General features: G+C 45.1%; 1 protein-coding gene across 1 annotated transcript in view; it reads right to left on the bottom strand.

The window, feature by feature from the left end:
- Positions 1-15555, bottom strand: part of MYO1D (myosin ID) — a 177396-nt gene that overhangs the window by 72715 nt on the left and 89126 nt on the right. The window contains exons 18-20 of the mRNA XM_019474268.1: positions 4552-4775; positions 3260-3404; positions 2554-2658 (exon numbers count right to left, since the gene is read on the bottom strand). Of these exons, the coding sequence (XP_019329813.1) occupies positions 2554-2658; positions 3260-3404; positions 4552-4775 (474 nt within the window). The remainder of the gene's footprint in view (positions 1-2553; positions 2659-3259; positions 3405-4551; positions 4776-15555) is intronic.

The following is a 15555-nucleotide window of genomic DNA, read 5'->3' as shown; positions in this document are numbered from 1 at the left end:
CGTTCAAATTTAAGGCATAATAGATTACCTAAAGAAGTGCATTGGTTGGAAAGTGAAATGGTAAATCCTGAAATGTCAAATATTTGCCTTGTTAGCTTTCAAAGTTCAGGATTGTTCATCGTCTCTCCTTTGTTCACTTCAGGCTTGCCTGGACATTTCTTGTCCATACAAGAAGGAAGACAAACGGTTCACTCAAAAAGATATTGCATCCAAGCGTGGATTCGAAAGGGGTCATTTGCTTTTGAGTTTAAACATGGAGATGTACTGAAATCGCCGGGCTTACACACAGCATTAAAGATCCTACAAAGTTGCAGCCTTGTCCTCAACAGCAATGCTGAGATGATTTTGTCCGTTTGTCGGAGGAGAGGTGCTCCTCTTTGCTGCTTTAAGGCCACCATTTTCCTAAAGGAGATGCTGTATTTTCACTAAATTTAGCTGTATTTTTTCTGTCTAACACAGGTCCTTAAGAATGAAGGCCAGAAAAAGTGTTAATGACCTCAAAGACTCAGGCACAGCCGGGTTGTGGATGAGCAGCAGTTCCCCCGTGCCGGCTGACCCATCACCCATGGCTTCGTGCGCATTTCGCTGTTGGCAGCCGCAGGTCAGCTTGCCTTACCTTAGCCCCGCTCTCTCTGCACGTGGATATTCTACTGCCGTGCTCATGCGTGCGCTTCCTTTACTGATGATTTCAAAAGCCATGCAAAGGTATCCCTAACTAAGCAGGCAAGCAGAGGATTAAGCCTGACCTCTCTGATAGAAGAAAGCGACCAACAATTTAACCTTTAAAAAGATCAAAAAAGTTACAAGATAATTTAAAAACCACAAGAGTGCAAGTCTATAACCTCGCAGTCTCTGCAGTATTTTTTAATTTCAGCTGAGCTACTTTTTTTTTTAAGCACCCATGGTAAGCTAAAGCTTTCTTCACCTCTGAAAGCACTGAAAGTAAACTTTCAGGCTCAGGAAGAAATCCACTTTATGACAGGTAACACCTATTCCAGCTCCAGAGAGCTTTTATTATTGAAGTGCTGGGACACCAATGCAACAAACCCCAGCAGAAAGTGGATTTTTCCAACAAGTAAACACAGTAACAGGCTGCATAGACACAAGGCCTCTTCGTACGCTCAAGAATTTCTTCATACACCATAAACAAAAAAGACCTGCTCAGACACTTGCCTAAAGGCAGGAGCTCTGTGCGTGCAATTACTGAAGAGAATGAGGTATGGATCTGCGCTTCAGAAATCTGCTTTCCCCTGTGCTTGCACAGGAGATTGTCCTTCAAAGCTGAATCAGGAGCAAGCAAGAGAAACATAAGGACCTAAAAGCTTAAAAGTGAGCAAAATTAAACTCCCATACTGGGTATACATATAATATATACCCTCCGCACCCCCAGTAAATTCCCCGCACTGTCATTCCAGTCCCATTCAAAACAACAATTCCTACAATCACATCTTTAAGAACTGAATATTGTATTTTTACAATAATTCCAGTTTAGCTAGAAACAGCAACGATTCGGAACTAGTTCATTAAATGAATTAGAAGAGGAATTATTTTGTTTTCAGCCTGAAGTGAAAAAAGCCAGGGGGAAATTCTCCTGGATCTCCCTGTCCCTAACGCAGCTTCCAGCCAAACTGCTGCAAGATTGTAAAGAGGAGGTTTGGATCCAGGCTCACCCGATCCTCCTTTAGTCCCAACGATATAAACCAATATTCACTCAAACCACTCATTCAACCAGCGAACCACACTCTTAAAGCCAACATGTTAAAAGTAGTGGAATACTCCACTGAAATATTTTTGTTTGGAAAGCAGTAAGAGATTTCTATTTTTATATATACAAATCACTGTTGAATAACTAATATAACTCACTACCACTAGCAAAGAAGTTTTGTTATAAAGTGAGATTTTTATGCTGCAAAATGAATTCTGTTGTTACTGTTAAATACAATATTTGCAGAACCATAAACAATAATCACGCACATGCTCCACTTCTGGCAAGTGGAGACCAACTGCAATAGCACATTTTTAGAAATAAACAGAATATACAGCTTCTTAAAAACACTTGAATGTCAGCAGCCCCGGCCTGCCATTGAAATTGTTTTTGTCTGTTGGCTTTGTAAAATTCAAAATATCCTCTCCTGACAGACATTTAAAACCAGCATCATTTAGATCATTATGAACTACTCATAAAAAATTATGCAAGCACATTTTTCTAATTAGTTTTTTAAGCCTTCCAACCATTTTAACAAAAAACCCCATTCGGCTATGAAAAAAGTCCGACCCAAACCAGTTACACAGAATCAAGTGAATTTATTCACGCCTCCGACACGAAGAGGCCACAGAAGCCACCCAAGCCAAGCACCCTTTGGTGCAATAGGTTCCGAGTTACGTACCCATCAAAAAACCACTGACACCGAAACAGGACGGCTTTGAACTGCCATCTGTTAAGGCATCTCCAGGATTACCTCCTTCGCCCTTGGCTTCCCAAGATTTCACCTCGACCGCAGGAAGTTTCCCCACCCGGCCCATGTGTCTGCAGACCACGCAGATGCCGGTTACCTTGCGGACGTGACAGGAGAAGAGAACGTTCATGTACTTGTCTTTCCGTTTCAGCTCATTGGCGACAGGGATGAAAGAGCCCGTGGTCTGAGGGTTATCTGGCTTCTGAAAGAGCAAAGACAGGCACGTAACTCTTCTTGCTTACTGAAGAAAGTAATTGCATTACGTCACGGCGGGCCAGAGAGGACTGCAGCTGCACCACCTCCTCCGATGGCTTCCTCCAGTCTCTGCCTCGTTGAAGAGCGGCAGAGCATCCGGAGTTTTATATGCTTTCTGAAAAAAAGCCTTAACAAAACAAAATGCTTAAAGGAACGACGGAGTCAAGGGAAGCAATGCAACTTGCCTAGAGAGAATTTCTTTGTTCTTTTCCATTTTATGCTATTTCTTAACATCCCATTATATCTAGAATTTTAGTTTTACATCGACTTCTTTCCTAGCTTTGGCCATTTGAAGAGCCAGCTGATGGCATTGGCATTACTCATTATCTTTTAATGCTGCTTGTCATGCTCAAGCTAGGCTTAGTATTCAGAAAAATCACTCCTAGGTGCAGTAGAAGTCAAAGACTCTGAAACGACATAAACCCATTTACAGAGGAAATTTCAAAGTACTTCTCCCTCCCAAGAAACTAATAGTCACTTTTTCAAATTTCCACCCTTTTAGCATCCTAAGCCCCAGCCATTGCATTGATCACTTCACTTGTACTCACCAGTGCGATGTAATTCCCCTCCCACGCTCTCTGTAGGCCAATATCAGCTCTGTGACCCTTCAGCACTTCCACGGCAGCAACCTTGGCCCTCAGTTGAGGTAGGACTTCTGGTGGGACACTCCGGATGAGTTCACCTGCTCTCCACCTGCCGCAAAACGCCTGAATCAGCTCCACAGTCTGTACCACGCACTATGAGGACTACTTCTGCCAGATCAGCACAACAAGGACACCCCTAGACTACAAATGTCAGGGGAAAAAGATGTCCTTCCGTTGCACTCATAAAGCTGGAAACGTCAGTCATCATTTTAAAGTTACATATCATCTCTGACTCCTAACAAGTTTGGCTGGTATACTCCCCATCCCATACCCAAAAGTCAACTACTGGCACATCTGTTTGCAATAAAATTTTTGCAAGCCCATTTTTTGGCTCATTTACAACATCATTCTCCTTTAATAGCTGAATTTGGCCCTACAATTGAAACCTAACCAGCTGGAACATGAAACAGGGTAGGGTAGCCCATCCATTACTCCACACCACACTCCAGCCTTCAGCAGCAGCACCAGGTCTCCAGGGTTAATGCTATGAAAAGTCTTTTAGCAGCTAAAAATCTGTAGTTACAATAACTGAGCTTATTCAGAAAGCAGGACTCTCTACCCAGATAGGTTGTGGATGGCTTTCAAGAGACAGCTGGGGAAAAAAACCAAGGCTGACTTGATCTGGATCTGGTGCTAATCCCCCTTCAAGTAGATGGCTGGGCTGGAGATGTCTAGAGGCCCTATCCAGCCAACATTTCTCTTGTTCAGTGACTTTCAGAAGACATCATTTTTCAAATTGGAATCGTAACTTCTTTGCCTACAACTTACCAGAGAAAAAGTCACTAGCTTTTAGATATGAGGAGGTTGTAATAAAGGTATAAAATACCTCTTCTGCACATAGAATACGGCTAGGTAGTAGAACATTGCTTATTCTATTGCAGAAAAGTACTGCCTTCCTGTAAGAAGTCTTGACGAAGTCGAAAAGATTCCTTTTCTCTCCCCCCCATCTAAGAGCAGCTGCTCTTTTCTTTTGAAACCAACCAGAAAGGGGCCAAGGAAGGAAATACAATGTCCATCCTGACTAAGTCTTTGAAACAGAATAATTATTTGCCTGGTGAAGGGTACCAAAAGCCGCTGACTCTTCATCTATGACGTCCAGTTAATGTTCTTCAGTCACTTTTCCAACTTTTATGGAACAAGCAGTAGCTGTTCACTCCTCTAGGTTAGACTGAAAAGACAAGAGGTTTTCTTTGTACCTGTGGTAAATGGTCTGGAGTGCCTCTTCAAATCGGCGCAGCACTTTCGGCGGCGTGGGCCATTGCACATGCTTGCCATAATCCTTCATTAGCCTGACATTGTGAAAGCGTCGGGACACCTCATGGATGTAGGCCTTCACTTTGTAGCGGCGGTAATACTTGAGTATCGTGAGGGCAGCCTTTGTCCTCTTATAGCGAAGGCGAGCCAAAGTGCCCCTCCAAACCTAAGAGTCAATGGAGAAGACAGTTTTAGCAATAAAAAGCAGGGTATTTTTTTTCTTTCTGTACTCCCTCTATACTGCTCAAACCCATAAATATATTAGTTTTATTTTAAAGGAAGTGACTTCTCTGTGCCAATAAAATCCAATTAAAACATCACTGAAAAACCACTGTGTTTACCAGCGTATCGAGAAACAATTTTAATACTAATTAAAAAAAGATCGCTTTGAAAATAGCTTGGCGAATATCTATTCAGGCCATGTGCTGAAAAGCAAGCAAATATGCCATACAAACGATATCCTCCCAACTTGCCGGACGGGAGGCCAGCTCCGCCAGCACCACTGCGAGTCTTAACTGTGCCCGGGGAGCACCACAGGCAGGAAACACGCCATGTTCTGGACTTCTCCTTCCGACACCCCGTGCAAAGAGGCACTCTGGGACCTAGTGCAGGAAGACTGCTTGCCGTGCTGACGTGACTGTACGGTGCTACCAACTCCTAACGTGAAGACCCCATGCACGACGAAGCATGGCGGCGCTCAGCCAGGCTGGGCAGGTTGTGCTGCTTCCATCCTGTAACCAGAGAAACACGCGTTCACCTGAGCGCTCTCAAGCTGACACGCACGTCCCTGAGGGATTCGACAACAGCTGTACTTTCCCTCTAACATAATCCGCCAAGATGAAGATTGTATTTTTGTTTCCTTGTAGAATTAAACTGGAAGGATAATGAGTCTCCTGCATACGAAGAGTGCTTCACTGCTCGCTACGGGCCCTGCTGGAGAGTTTATTTCCCTCTTGAGAAACATCCCATAGCACCACTGATGCATATCAAGCCTTCTATTTACAGAGGAATTAATTAATTACCTGAGGCAATTTCCAACATGATATTCACTTTATGAAGCTGATGTCAAAGGTTCTCTTGACAGCTTTACTGATAATCCTGATATGTGGCTGAAAAAAACTATATGTAGCAAGCAGTACAGCAGATGTGAGGGGCTGCTCTCCTCTATACACTCAAAATTCAAAGAGGAAATAGAGATTTTGGGTCCCAAATGCCTCAAAAGCAGAGGAGACTCTTCTTTCAACCTCTGTCCGAGTAACCCCTCCTTATTCTCCCTTGGCCTCACTGTCCTTGCATGGGATACCTCCCGTTCACAACAGACACGATCCATGTAGCGCCGGCAGAGCCTGGGAGTTGCTTGAGCACCCACCGCTTCACTGGTGCGTTTGATGCTCCATAAAGCACATTTGTGTTCTAGCACGCCAGAACAGAGTCAAGACCCTACACAATGCTGCCCAAACATCTGATGGTAAGGCTGAGCCAATCCATCCCTCAACTTGTGTTTTAGCGTGTCAAACCGACTGTAAGCCTACAACCTCCAACACTTTATTCCAAGATAGAAACCAGTCCTCGAAATAGTACGAAATCACCCTACACCCCACCCCATTCCGTGGAACATTTAGCATGGTGAAGACCAAACTGCAGCTGCTAAGTCCCATACGGCTGAGAAGCAGATGGAGCCCAGCTCACTCCTACACTGTACGTTGTATATTGTTGGTAGGAAGAGGAGGAGGGGAATGATCCTGGACAGCAAAGTAAGAAAATGAAGCACAGCAAGCAACTAGGGGAACAACTCAACACATGCACGGTGACCGAAGGCAACGTGCTCCTTATCAGACCCCAGCCCCTGCCAGGAGCCACCCTCCTAAGGAGGGTGTGGGAATAGAGACTATTTCAGCAGTCGACGGGAAGAGCCGGGGAAGCGAGGCAGGACACGGGACAGCAACGGGAAAGGTAAGAGCAGGAAGCCCAAAAAGCAGTCGCTGTAACCGCGGCAGAAAATCAGCACTGCTGTACTGACCTGACAAACAAAGCCGGCAGGAAGAGAAAGCGCGAGTTAAACGGTGAACAGTGGACTGGTACGGAAAATCTCAACGCTGCATGCATATAAAATAATATAAAACGCTTTCCTTATTTATTCGTTGAAATCATTAGACAGATTGAGGGAAAGCAGCACCCTCTGCATCACATATGCTGTTCTTAATGATCCCTTTCAGTGCACTCAATTGTAATTGTTGTTTTAGTTCTATATAGCCTGCATATCACCAAGAGATACAAGAACGTTGCTGTATAAGGGGCACCAGAGCCCCTGAGAAGCTCAGGGCTTCCTGAAGCCACAAGCTAAAACCAACTTGCACAGGGCCTGGATTTCACCCGAAGTGTGCAAGGCTGATTTAAACCTAGCATTTCCATGTCTGAGGGCATATCAGATTCAGAAACTGTATGAATTTGACAGAATCAGCAACTAGGATAAAATACTTGAGCATCTAAAGAGTACTGAAGTAATTTGTGCCCCTTTATAAAGAAAAGTGAAGAAGACTTGGATTGCTTGAGACATTTAAACATAGACTGAAGTGTCACAAAATGTACCTGCGAGGAATGCATGGACAGTAAACAAGATAAACTGGGTAAAAACCTACTGCCAACTTCTCGTTTTTTAATTCAATAAGAATAGAAATGAGGAACAAAGGGTTCCAGAACTGGGTAAAAACCTACTGCCAACTTCTCATTTTTTAATTCAATAAGAATAGAAACAAGGAACAAAGGGTTCCAGGTCGCAGCTAAACAGCCTTCTGAACATTACAAAGGATCTCAACAAAAGAACGTGCACGGTAAATTTGTATAAGCTGCTAAAAACTTTGTAGAGCTTCACTTCTGTCAGTTTTTCCCAAAAACATTTTGAATTGTTTTTAGATACAGAACAAGGTCTTGATTTTGCTTCCTTGTGCTTGAAGTAGGCATGCTCTTGAGGAAAGTCTCTTGCTGGGGTTATTTTTTACACCAGTCAGACATCTGTGGAACAAAGGCGCTGTAACAGATTGCCCCGATGTTGTATCAGCTGCATCGCTGCAGAAATTGGCTTCACAGCAAGAAGTGTCACAATTACTACAAACACTAGCCTTCCAAATCCAATTATCCAGCCAAGGCATGCCCCCCGGCTACACACAAGCAGTAAACTATTAATGAAAAGCATGTCCTCAAATCAAGTTGTCATAACTGGATAACCTCACTCCTAGTAAGGACCTTCCTAACAGCCACAACGGCAGCTCCTCCCAAACGTAAGGAGAAAGCCAAAGATGGGAAGAAACTTCTCCCAGGGAATGGGGTACAAATATCTTTAAAATTAATTGTTTTTCTGGCTCGATGTTTTTCTTTTCAACCAGAGGGCTCATTTCTGCTTAAAGCAGTCCACCAGTGATGTTGAACTGCCAAGGCAAGCTGACTGCCCGATGGTCTAGCAGTCTCTTCCAGAAACACGGGACAGTTCAAACCTACAAATAAGAGGAGGCTGTCAAAGCAACAAACTCCTCGTTCAGCAGCTACCTTGTGTACTCTGCATTGTGTAGCTGTGAGCAACGGGTCAGAACCACACACAAGACAAACGAGGATGCTGGAGTGTTTCCTGCCAACACACTCCTTTCTCAGACTTGGATATTGGAGAGCACTACCTCTCTCAATACACCTTTCCAATTCGTCCCCCCACATCCAGTTCGTAACTCAAGAACATTAAGCACTGTAAAATGAAATAAAAAAAATCAAATTTCCAGAGCTAAGTTTATCATAGCATTTAACAGATTCTCATGTTGCAAAAGCTACTTTTCTGTTCTATGCTGGAGGACAATGGTAGAGCCGTGGCCAAATATGGGAGACCAGCGTACCAAAAACCCAGCAGAAGGAAGATCTGTGCATCCAGGATTCTCCTTCTTTCTTTTGGCCCTCTGTACCCAAGATGTTGTCCAAGCCATTTTCATATATATTTCAGAAAGGATTCAAGAGCTCACATGCATCACCTTTCTGAAATTTGACAACCAGTGAGCAGCTTTCTGCTTGAACTTAAATCAAAGCTACACACCAGCAAGCTGGTAGTTTCAGCACTTGCATTTAGCAAATCTTGCAAGGACAGGGTAAACAAGCCTGAGAATCGCAGTGCCCCGTATCATTCCTCCTACAGGCAAGAATAAAATGATACTTCCTTTGCCACCCTTCTGGGGCTTTCACTTCTGGTTAACGTGGCTTCCCATAGAAATGAGACTAAAGAGAACCCTGTCGCCATCTGACCTCTTGAGATTGCCCCAATATCTTAATCTCCAGCCAGCTTCAACCAAATCTGACAGAGGAACAGAAGACTCAAAGAGGCAAGTCCATACATCTTTCAGGAAAAATCAACAGCAGGGTAGAGAGCGTCTCAAATTGGAGTGACATTGCTGGAAACGCCTCAGAATGAACTCAAGAGCCATCTGCCTTCTTTGATGTCCAGATCCCAACCAGCACAGGCGAAGCTCCTACCCAGGCAGAGCCACATGAGACTGCGTGCCAAGCCAAACAGGTAGAGGATACCAGAAGGATCTGGCAGTATTTCTGGGAGATGAGAAGGTGGAGGTGTGTGCAGGACACAAGGGAAGGACTGGAGGATACGATGAGGAAGACTGGGGAGTACTGGCAGTGAAGTGGGCACAAGAAGAAAACCGACTGCCGTCACTGTGGGGTGCCAGCAGCGTAGGACAAACCCAGAGGAAGCCAGGCTCACAGAAAAGCTTGTTTGATGACAATTTTCAAAGTGACACACTGAAGAGCAGACTCCAAAGCAATCGATTTTGTCATCAATTAGTGCAGTGCCTAGTGACCAAGCAAGAGCAAGAGACATCGTGCAGGCCACGCTATGGAATAGATTGTCCTCTACAAGAAGAGCTGCCCAAGGAGACAAGGCAGGGCAGGGTATAGGAAAGGGAATAACCAGCAGCGTGTGTTGACTCCACAAGGTGTGTACGCAGGGAAGGGGACCATGAGCAAATTAAGGACTCAAGAGCAGAGACTAATAACTATGGTTATGCTGAAAATGGAAAGAAAAGGAGTTTTTAGGCTTTTAAAAAAAATCCAAACAAACAAACAACGTTCCCCCCATCCAGTCCCCACCCATGGTCTCTCCTCATCTCTTTCAATACCTCTCCCTTCTCCTCTATGCTTTGTCCTCCTTAAAGGTCAGGTGAAGAAAAATTAAGAGGGCAAGTGAAATTATGACTAAAGGGCTAGGAGGATGGACAGAGAGAAAGGAAAAGGTTGGAAAACAAAGTCTGGACAACACAAGAAATTCAGTCAACACTCCTGAACGTTAGAAGGCGTATATATTTCTATGGTTGCTTCCAGTGAAAAGAGTTCCTTGCTGTTTCCTTTACCACAGTCCCTTTTACTCCTCCAGTTACGGCCAGCGAGGTGGAAGCGACCACTGGGACCACGAAGAGCTCCAGACCAAGAGAGATCCTCCTGCACGGCAATCCCATCGGTGGTCCCCCTCCTCCCAGCGTGGCAGCTGCTTTGGCAGCTTCTGAAACTGGGACTCGCACAAAAAGAAATAGAGCATTCATCCAAACCAAGAGTCATATCTTATCTTACGGGAAGTACTGAAATCTTTTCTGAAGTATGTTTAATTCACGTGTTTTTTGATTAAAATTTAATAAATTAAAATTCAAATGAATGGAAAAGGAGATATGCACGTGCCTTTAGAATCAGCTTAAAAACCTCAGTGAGCTTCTGGCAAAGTTTCTAAGATTAAAGAAACCTAACGCAGATCAAGTCCATTATCTTAGCAGAATATAAACCCTATATACCAATCTACACATTACAGGCTTGTTTGCAGACTGCAGTCTGCTTCCAAGCTCAGAAATTTCCCATTAAAAAAAGGGGGGAAAAAAAAAAAAGGAAGAAAGAAAGGAAGGAAAACAATCAAATGGGCCCTGCAGAGCACAGGGAAAACCAGCAGGCCAGACAGGGTGGGCCCAGAATGCCGAGATCACCTCCCTTCCATGGAAAAAGGGATAATCTAGATTTGACCTAGATACTGCAATCTCTGTGAATGTAGAAGAAAACCCACACAGCACGCAATCTAAACATATGAGCAAGCAAACAAATGCCCAGAATTCAGCAACCAAACCGAGCTCGTCTAAATTAAACACCGGTGTTATATTTTTGAGCAGTTCTGCAACTAACTAAACCTTGGAAAACTATTTCATGCTTGCTGTAACACAGCACACCTCCTCCCCCTGGCCCTCCTTCACACTAGCCTGAACTGTTTCGTGATCAATATTTCATGCTGCCCTAGCACAAGCTGCCCTCCAGGCACCCAAACTGAAAAGAATAAAACAAAACCGAGCTAGAAATTCACACAGGCGTGAACCTTCCTGCACAGCTTTAAAGGATCTCAAACAGGAAAGGTTATTAAATATTTAAGTCAATAGTGCAGCGCAGAAGCTACATGCAGTTATGCCACAGGGTCCTCTGAGGCACTGCAGTTTGAATAAATGCTCAAATCTGAAGCAAGCTTTAATTATACTATACCTGATTGCTTCTGAAAGGGGTCATCTCCTTGCAGAGCACAGATATGATGGAGTGGCTCATATTCACACGCAGCACCCACCGGGTGCTTGCACACACCACAATTTGTGATCTGCGTTTTCCCAATTCAAGTAAATTCAGATCCCATAGAAGGTTTGAGGCAAACGGTTTTAAATCAAAGCCTTCCGTTCTAATAGATCACATTACAGAGCATATAAACAGCGAGTGGGAAGAGCTGCTTAATTTACTAAATGCTATTTTCTCTTTTCACATGAGTCAGCTGAACAATGTTCATTCTATCATTCTGCTTAATAGAAACAATATTCCACGAGCTAGGAAAGAGAGAAGGGTCCCACTCGGAGATCAATTAGATTGTACTAACAAGACCATGTCCAAGAACAAACATAAAAATTATCAAAGGAACGGTGGCTATAAGCAAGTCGCACACGTGAGACTCGCGCACGTACACACGACGCGCTGGATGCAGAGCCCTAACAGAGCCGGTCTGGGTTTCTCCTGCAGCTCCTTCTGCAGCTCAGCAACGGCTGCAGCAAATGTCGTGCTGCTGCACCCATCTTCCTTCGAGGCCCAGCCTGAGCTACTGCTGCTGCAGTTCAGCCTGAAAGCCTCAAGGAAGCTCTTTGCCATCCTACTCACAAGGAGTTGCCAGGTCCATTTGGTGCCCTTAGCAGTGCCCTATTGGCAGTGCCCCACTGTCCTGACAAAGGGCATCCTATCACTCCACCCTGGTTGCACTCTCCAGAATTTCCTGCCTCTGGCAGTGACCAGGGAAGGAAGATGCTGGGAGAAAGGAGATAAGTTTATATAAACAGATGAAGAGGACTGCCAAAGCTCCTGGATGAAGGAAGCAGAGAAGTTTGCAATCACCAGAATAAGGCTGCTGCCATTAGAAGAAGGTGGGAACCTTCTCTCGTCCCATGAAAATTCAAGGTAGAGTTTTTCTTGCTGAAGATACCAAAATACAGGTCATTTCATGATCTTCAATGTTTTATTGCTGGTAAAGACTGCAAGGACAACCAGAAGCACAGAACAATCTCCAAACATGGAGAAGTTAAATAAGCTAGGACACTTCTCTGTGGGAAAAGAGGGCCGAGAGGGGATGTGACAGATGTTCACAGAGTCCTGAGCAAAGTCCTGCCTTGTTGGTACAGGAATGAGTGGGTATCAAGCGAAGCTGGCAGATACCCAAACAAAGCAAGATGTGTCCATGCAGTGGTTAGCTGAGCTTGCCAAAGGCAGCTACAAAACACAAAAGCTGGTGGCACACATTTGAGGACAAGTTCAGGGAAGAGAAATCCAGCAGGTGTTATTGAATAAAAGAACCCCCATGCCCAGCTTAGGTCATCCCAAGTCCAAAAGTCTGAAGGGACTGGGAAAGTATCAAGGAGAGGCATGATGCACACTTGCCCTGCTGCTGTCCTCCCGAGGCACCTCTTGGAGACATGACTCTGGTCCCGACGGACCTTCAGTCTGATGCGGCACAGCAGCTGCTACAGTTTAAAACCTACATCTGTTTAGTGAAGCGGCTGAGGATTAAGCTCCATCTACATTTATGAAGTTGTGATAGCAATGTTCTGCCTTTCTAGAACAAAGAGCAGATACAGGGAAAATAGAGCCATGGAAAGACCTAGAAAATGTTACTTACCTTTGTCTAAAGGACACAAATACCAATAAAACGTGCATTTCTGCCAGGGAGGACAGTTTTAATCATGGTGGGGAAAAAAATCCAGAAATATTACAGCAAACACAGATCGATCACTATAGGCTTATTTTTGCCCCAAAGCTGCATAACCAATGTGAGTAGCTCGCTACCCATCCCCACGAAAGAGTGGCAAACCCCCTCAAAGGGACTGTGGTTTATACTGCAGTGTCCTGTTGGGAAAGAAGATATGCACAGAAATTGTCTGTGCATCTCTACCTTATTATAGGCACAGTTCACGTGATCCTGGTATTTTTACTATCATGTTAAATTAAGATCTTTTCCAAGTTAAGGTTGCTGAATGCTGTTCGTGCTTGCTTTACTTTACACCACACTGGCAGTATTTCTACAGTTCAAACAAGGCTTAAAGACATCTCGAGGCACAGCAGATCAGCACCTTCTTAAAAATGAAAAGCTCAGGCACAACAAAAAATAATTCCCTTCCATGAAAACAACAAGGAAGCATCAGTAGCAATGGTTGCAGAATCTGGTCTTCCCAATTTGTCTGTGATACACATGAATGAGCATGAACGCCCCCCAAAACCGTGACAGGACAGAGTTAGAATCTGAAATACTCAATTTACAAGATCAGAACTACAAAAAGTTTGCTTAACAAACAAGGGACCGCAGAGATGTTTGCCGAAAGAAGCCTGTTCAAGAGGGGGGAAAGAAGCCACATTTGAGACTGGGATTTCCAGAGGGACATGGGGACGCAGCATTCCTCAATTCCTCTGATCCACCAGGGAAAGCAATTTAGACTCTTTTTAAAGTCCTTCCGACATGTTCTGCAAACTGAAATCAAGTAGAGCAAAACCTGAACAGGCAGGACGGAGCGAGCAGTGCCCAGCATTAACACCTAACTGCGGGCTCTGCAGCTGGCTTTGCAGTCGTCACTTATGAGAACTTACAAGCAGCGCTGCAAAAAGCCCAAGCCCAAGACAAAGCGTTTACAGAATCGGGCAGTTACCTGCTCTGCCGCTGGGCGTTTTGCTTCTGACTGGGCTTACTGAAGTCGTTCATGCACTCACCACAGCACAAACATACTCTCTGTGATGCTGGCAACAGGCTTGGGGAAGAGTTTGGGTGGGGTTTTTTTTTTGTTATCATTTTTCCCCACACACATGGGAGTTAACAAACCAAGTTTTAAGGTGACTCTAACAGCCATGAAGCTCAAGGTCTCAAAGCTGGAACACGAGAGTCCTGGAACAGGCAGCTGCCCTGCTATCCATATGTTGCTGGACCATATTTTTAAATATTGATGCACATACACAGTATCCTCTCTCCTCCTCCCTTACTCAAGAATAAATGGGTATTTACATTTATTTAGATTAGAGCATGTTTTCACAGCATTTCCTGGAGGAGGAAAAAGATAATAAGCAAGTATCCAGGTGCCCCACTGCATCTGCTTCTGAAAGGGTAGGATCCAATTCTCCCCTTTTTGCTTTCCCCCACGGGCATGTCCCTGACTCTCCTTTTTACCAGCATGAATGTTCATCTGAAGGAAGGTGAGCTGGTTGTGGAGCTAAACTGGCAGAAAATAGCCTCTTCTCTTTTTTTTTTTTGGTAGGAGGTGGGATTTTTTTTGTTGTTTTGGTATTTTTTGGGGGTGGGGCTGGGGGGTTTTTTTGAGTTTGAGACGCCTCAATGCATTCACTGGAAGCAGACAAGTGATGCTACTAGCGCAAGGGAGGCAAGCAGCATGGGAGAAGCAGCCGGATCAGTCCGCTAAGAGATCAGCTTGGCCATACTGGCAAGGGGCACTGTCAACACAGCGGATACATCCAGTTCTTCATTTTGCCTGGTCCTTCACAGCACCCACGTACTGCGCCTTTGGAAGGAGCTACAGCATCTCCTTTCACAGCTTCTCCCTGCCAAAGCCTCTCAAGATCAAAGCCTCCGTTCACGGTACAAATCCACATGTAATTATATACCTATTTCCACTTATATTCAAAACTTCACAAAACACATTCCCTCAAGATGGTAAATGCCTTGAGTCCGGATGGCAAACGCATTGCATCACCCTTTATTTGGGTCACTGACCCAAAGCCCTCATCTGATTACTACTGCCCATCCATAATCTGACATGAAAACGCCGCCTTTGTCAGAGTGAAAGCTTCCCTTTGTGGTTAATGCCTCCCACCGCACCATGCTTCAAGGGCTCATGGGGATGGAGAAGAAAGGGAAGGTGAAACATTAAATATGACAAGTCAGCCACGGTTCTTTTTCTGCTCTTCCCCGCCGGGGTTCGGGGAACGTTGCCATGGTGATTGCAGCTGCGGGGCTGTGAGCGACAGCTCTCCCGAGAGCAGCCTCTGCAAACCCCAGCGCCCGCGGCGAACGCAGGCACGCTGCCGGAGGACGGACGGGCACGGAGAGGCCGCTCGGCCGTGCCACGAGGACGCGTTAGGATACCGACGGCAGGCACCGGGGCCAGCGCTGCCTCCTTCCAGCTGCACTGACCTCCTGGGCTTAGAGGGCTTCTGTGCACAAGGATTTTTGTCCGAGGAGGTGCTGGGCTGCAACGCAAGGACAATTCTTGCTTCCTCTGCATTAGGCAGTAAAGATTTAGTGAAGCAATTACCATATGCAGCTGTACTGGTCTCAGCCAGCCTCTGCAAACCCCAGCGCGGCGAACGCACGCACGCTGCCGGAGGAGGGAGGGGGACGGGGGGGGCGG

Source organism: Aptenodytes forsteri, unplaced genomic scaffold (assembly GCF_000699145.1).
Source record: "Aptenodytes forsteri isolate BGI_AS27 unplaced genomic scaffold, ASM69914v1 Scaffold249, whole genome shotgun sequence".
In the NCBI taxonomy this organism is placed as follows: domain Eukaryota; kingdom Metazoa; phylum Chordata; class Aves; order Sphenisciformes; family Spheniscidae; genus Aptenodytes; species Aptenodytes forsteri.
This window is presented reverse-complemented; position numbering and strand designations above follow the sequence as displayed.